Source organism: Myotis davidii, unplaced genomic scaffold, assembly GCF_000327345.1.
Source record: "Myotis davidii unplaced genomic scaffold, ASM32734v1 scaffold42, whole genome shotgun sequence".
Lineage (NCBI taxonomy): Eukaryota > Metazoa > Chordata > Mammalia > Chiroptera > Vespertilionidae > Myotis > Myotis davidii.
In genome coordinates, this window is record NW_006294243.1 from 1,990,037 (window position 1) to 1,995,612 (window position 5,576).

A 5,576-nucleotide genomic window follows, 5' to 3' on the forward strand; every position below is an offset into this window, starting at 1 on the left:
AGGCCCTTCTCTTCGTCCTCTTCTACGCCTCGGCCATGGTCCTCTGGCCTCTCTACCAGTTCGACGAGAGGTATGGTGGCATCCCCGAGCGCAGGAGGGAGCCCGGCTACAGGAACAGCAGCATCCACAGCGTGTGCGGCTGGGAGCACTGCCTGACCATGGCCATCTGACCGCCATCAACCTGCTGGCCTACGTGGCCGACCTGGTGTACTCGGCCCACCACCCGGTCTTTGTCAGGGTCTGAGGCGCTGTCCCGGAGCTCCCGATGCCCTCTTCTCTGCGAGGGTGTCTCTACCAGGTTCTGATCTCCTCCTATGTCCTCCCCCTGGGGCTCCTCTCCCATTTCTGTCCCCTACTCCCCTCCCCACACCTACTCTCTGCCTCATCGCTTCCTGCGTCTTTGGATGCCCACACCCTGTGTTGCCTTTCTCTCCTCACTCTCTCCTTTCCTTCCTCGTGGGTTCTTTCCTGGCCATCTGCCTTGTTTGCTTTTTCGCCTGCCTTGTTTCCTGTGCCACTTCTTCCCATTTCCCTTCTTCTGCTTTCCCCGGGAGCCCTGGGACTTCTTGGTCACCCCCCACTGCCACCCCAACTCCAAAGGTGCTGAGCTCCACACCCGACACCCCACACCCCACATAGCAGCTGGTCAGACCCAAGGTCCCCTGAGGGCCTCATTGCCAAAGCATGTGCCCACGCTGGCTGTGCCTTAGCAGGCCTTAGCAGTGTGTGTGTGTGTGTGTGTGTGTGTGTGTGTGTGTGCGCGCGTGTCCTGGGGATGGGAGGGTAGCTAGGGAGGAGGACTCTTTTCTCACAGTGGAAGGGGGTGTATAGTAGAGCCTCCCCTTTAAGTAAAAATAAAAAATCCCTGGAGGTCAGTTATTTCCAACTAGAGGCCTGATTCACGAAATTCGTGCAAGGGGCCCCTCGCAGCCCCAGCTGCCCAATGGCCCCACCCACTGGTCATTTGGTAAGGTCGTCCCAGCCAGTCCAGCCTAATTAGCATATTAGCTCTTTATTATAGAGGACTAGAGGCCCGGTGCACAAAAATTTGTGCACTTGGGGGGAGGGGGTGGTCCCTCAGCCTGGCCTGTGCCCTCTCACAGTCTGGGACCCCTCGGGAGATAACGGCCTGCTGGCTTAGGCCTGCTCCCGGGTGACAGAGGGCAGGCCCAATCCCTAGGTGCAGCCCCTGGTCAGGCTCAGAGCAGGGCCAATTGGGGAGTTGGGGCGCCACCCCCTGTCATGCACAGAGCAGGGCGGATCAGGAGGTTGCGATGCCACCCTCAGTCACGCTCAGGGTAGGGCCGATTGGGGGGTAGGGTCACTGCCCCCTGTCACACTCAAGGCAGGGTCGATAGGGAGGTTTCAGCGCCACCCCTGTCACGCACAGGGCAGGGCCAATCAGGGGGTTGGGGTGCTTCCCCCTGTCATTCACAGAGCAGGGCCCATCAGGGGGTTGAGGAGCTCCCCAAGGTCACTCACAGAGTAGGGCCGATAGGGCAGTTGGGGCACCGCCCCCTGTCACACACAGAGCTGCAGGGCGATCGGGAGTTTGGGTGCTTCCCCCTGTCATGCTGATCCTGGTGCCGGGAGGCCTTGCGGCTCCGCTGATCCTGGTGCTGGGAGGCATATCACCCTTTTACTATATAGGATAGAGACCTGATGCACACGTGGGGGCTGGTTGGTTTTCCCTGAAGGGTGTCCTAGATCAGGGTGGGGGTCCCCACTGGGGTGCCTGGCCAGCCTGGATGAGGGGATGATGGCTGTTTGCAGCTGGTCACACACCCTTCAGGGTGGGGGTGCCCACTGGGATGCCTGGCCAGTCCGGGTGAGGGGCTGAGTGTTGTTTTCAGGCTGGCGGCTGACTGTAGCTCCTAACCACTCCTTTTTTTTTTCTTTTTTCTTTTTTATTCTGGGCCAGCTTTAGCTCAGAGGCTTGGCTCTACCTCTTATGCCTCCGCTGCTGAAAGCAGGTATCTGGTTTGTTTGGGTTCTATAATCGAAACACTATTTCAACTCCAGCTCTGAGATCCCAGCTGGCTAAAAGCAGATTTCTGGGGGTTTGTTAAGCTTCTATATTTTTAACAATGTTTCAAACTGCAAGCTCAGAGGCCGTCAAGGCAGGCGGGAACGTTGGAGTCCTCCGGCACTGAAGCAAGCAAGCCTCATGTTCGCTTCAAGCTGACTGGCTGCTGGCCGCCATCTTGGCTGGCAGGTAATTTGCATACCACCCTAATTAGCCAATGGGAAGGGTAGCGGAGGTACGGCTAATTACCATGTTTCTCTTTTATTAGATAGGATGGGCAGGAGGCTTACCTCACAGACCCTGGGTCCTTAGGCCTCACCTGGCATCCAGTCTCCCCAGAATTTTTGCCAGGCTTACCAAAGCTCCCTGCCGATAGGCTGTCTCAAAGGGACCCAAGGACAGTGGCTGCCTCTCCTCCTAACTGCCCTCTGGGTACCGAGCTGTCTGCAGTATTTGCGGGGGGCAGGAACATGGGGCTCTGGCCTCAGTATTAAAAAGAGCATGTGCCCCTTTGCTGGGAGGAGAACATGGCCACAGCGGCCTTCTCTGGGTTGTGAGCCTGGGTTTTTTCTTTTCTTCTTCCTGTCACAGGGCAACAATTACTGGATGATCCTCTTCTTAAAGGGGAAGAGTTCCTTTTTTTTTCTTTTAGTTTGTGGGTGGGTTGGATAGGTGGGGACTGCTACCGCCATAGAGGAATTGCACTGCTTGAGTGTGTGAGACACACACATGTTTCTGTGTGCTTAGTCACTTCCTGCTGCCGTTTCCTGCTTCTCTGGGACTCACACGCCTAACATGATATATATAAATGTATAAATACATATATATATTTTTAATTCCCTGGAGCTCTGGTTCCCACCAGCCCCTATTGTCATTTAGAGAGGGAAGCCTTGTCCCTCCCCCTGACCCCCACATTCATAATGTTCTTTATTTTATTTTTTACCTCAATATAAAGATAAAAGGAAGAAAAAAATAGAAACTCTCTTTAATTCACATAAAGATGCTTTTCACAGATATTTTTGTTAATAGAAAAAGTGACATTAAAAAGTAACATTAGAAACTCCTTGAGCCATATCTACACTGATAAATTAATTTCTTTATTTTAAGCTAGAATACATCACTGGGATATGATAGGAAGAAATATATTGCTCTGTGGAGCAAAATAATTAAATAACATTAAAGATTTTCTGAGGAAATGAAATGGATAGACATAATAATTTTTCAGGGTACAGATACAGTTTATCTCATACCAGTGGTTTTTCCCAAAACTAACTCTAATTTAACACACAGAAAAATTTTTCTGTAACAAAAATATGTTATGACCAATTAAAAATATTTTACAAATTTTATTTCAGAAATCAAAAGTTGTTTTTGAGATATTATATAATTAATTAGCAAAACGTGTCTAGAATAGGAATAGGGAATAATACCTATTTAATCAAACCATAGAAATCTGAGAACAAAAAAAAACCCCACATATTTTCTAAACTATGTTATTCTTATGCTATTTTAAATACTGTTCTCTTTATAAGTTACCCAAACTGAAGACTAATTTCTATTTTGGTCCAAGTATTAAAAACCATTTCTCTTCAGCTTATTCAGGATCATATGAATTCACCTTAAGGAGAAAGAAATGGACCTGTAGGACATCTGAGAGAATAAGTACTAATGCTTGATATACAGTGGTGGAAAATACTTACTGTACAATTTCTCTTTGCTTAATTTTCTTCTTCTGAAAAAAAAAATAACCTTGTTTTTCTATCTAAGTATCTCATTCTAACTTTGATTCTTCAAAAGTGATGGGTGAAAGTTTAAAAATAAATCCTTTTATAACATTTGTTTTAAATCCTTTAAGTTCTTAGTAATTCCTTTTTTCTTTATTACAAAACAGAATAATTTTCAGGAACTGCATTATTTTATCTTGATTCTCTAGCAAACATATTAATCATCATTAAATATGAATAAAACAAAATTATGCTTCTGGTTGTTAACAATATCATAAAATGCAAGGTGCTAAATTCAGAAGGTTAAGATTTTTAAATTATTTTCAGTGATCATAAAAGGTTAAATTTAAGTTTTCCACTTCTCCCCACACTTTGGAAATCCAGGCTGATGAGAAAGATAATTTAGTGGGTTGTCACTAAAAAAAACTTATGCTAACTCTTACGCTTGAAAGAAAGAGGTGGGTGTTAACAACTGGTAACACATTACTGTACTACCATTTACTTAATTTTCTTCCTCTTCAGAAGTTTTTTCTTATCTGTCATTAACCTTTAACTCAAAGTAATTTAAGCAGCAATTGAGAAAATGTGTAGCATAATTTTTCCATAATCAAGTGTCATATGGAAACCTGTCAAATAATAGACTGGTGAACAGAAAAGAATTTTAACAGTTTATCTCATACAAGACACTTATTAATAAGTACATATAAAAATAAACATATGTGTAGATGCACACATATATAGTTAATAGCTGCATACAGTGATTTATATATTATTTCCCTCTGTTTATCTCTTTCATCTCAATATAACATAAATTGCCACCTACTATAAAGTGATAGAATCTAATTGAGAACTAATGTCTAAATATATAGTGATAATTTAGCAGCATACTAAGAAAATTTAATGGTGCCTTTAAAATAATTGTATTCATTTATATAATAAAATTATTAATTTTATTAAATACTAGAGGCCCTATGCACAAAATTCATGCAAGGGGGTCAGCCCTCATAGCCTCGGCTTCCTCGGCCGGCCCATGCAGCCCCTCCTGCCCCAGCCGTGGCCTCTGCCAGCAGTCCCTACCCTGGCTTCGTCTGGAAGATCATCAGGAAGGTCGTCCAGACAGTAGTTCTGCTGTTCGGTCTGATTAGCATATTAGCTCTTTATTATATAGGATTGTTATTCTTTGTGTGACCACAGCTACCACAGGCTGAAGCAACATGAGTATAAAGTAGAATTGAAGTAGAGTGTATTAACAAGGTGCCATCCAGGACCTTTCCATATCTGTTATGCAATCACAAAAGCCATTTCATTGTTATTAAAGACATTGTAAAGTGCTAAATTTATTACATGAATATATATCCATTCTTAAGGGCGAAAGGGAAAGCAGGAAGAAGCCCGCTGCTACTGACAGTGATCGGAAACCCAGCGGGGAGCTATGAGCTGGTGGGCAGGGCAAAGGCGGCCCCAGCCATGATCGGAGAATCAGGTGCCTTTTCCACCCTGGCCAGTGATAGCAGGAAGTAGGGGTTGAGCCAGCTATGGGAGCTGGGCACGGTCGAAGCTGGCAGTCCCAGGAGCGAGGGGTCCCTTGCCTGGGCCTAAAGCGGAGCCCACAATCGTGGGGCCGCTGCAGCTGTGGGTCCCCGCTGCCTGTGCCAGATGCCTCAGCCAGAGGCAAGCTGCAGGGGCAGGGGCAGAGCCCGCGCGATCGCAGCGCCCCCCGCTGCCACTGCAGGTCCCCGCTGCCCGGGCCGGACGCCTAGGGGCCACCTTTGCCCTGCCCCCCAGCCATGATAGGAGAATCAGGCGCCTTTGCCGCCCTGGCCCGT

General features: G+C 46.9%; 2 protein-coding genes across 3 annotated transcripts in view; one reads left to right on the forward strand and one right to left on the reverse strand.

Moving 5' to 3' along the window:
• LOC102769121 (myeloid-associated differentiation marker-like) overlaps positions 1-170 on the forward strand; it is a 991-nt gene extending 821 nt beyond the window's left edge. The window contains 1 exon segment of the mRNA XM_015566909.1: positions 3-170. Coding sequence (XP_015422395.1) covers positions 3-170 — 168 coding nt within the window.
• CADM2 (cell adhesion molecule 2) overlaps positions 1-5,576 on the reverse strand; it is a 1,222,723-nt gene that overhangs the window by 40,704 nt on the left and 1,176,443 nt on the right. The window lies entirely within an intron of this gene.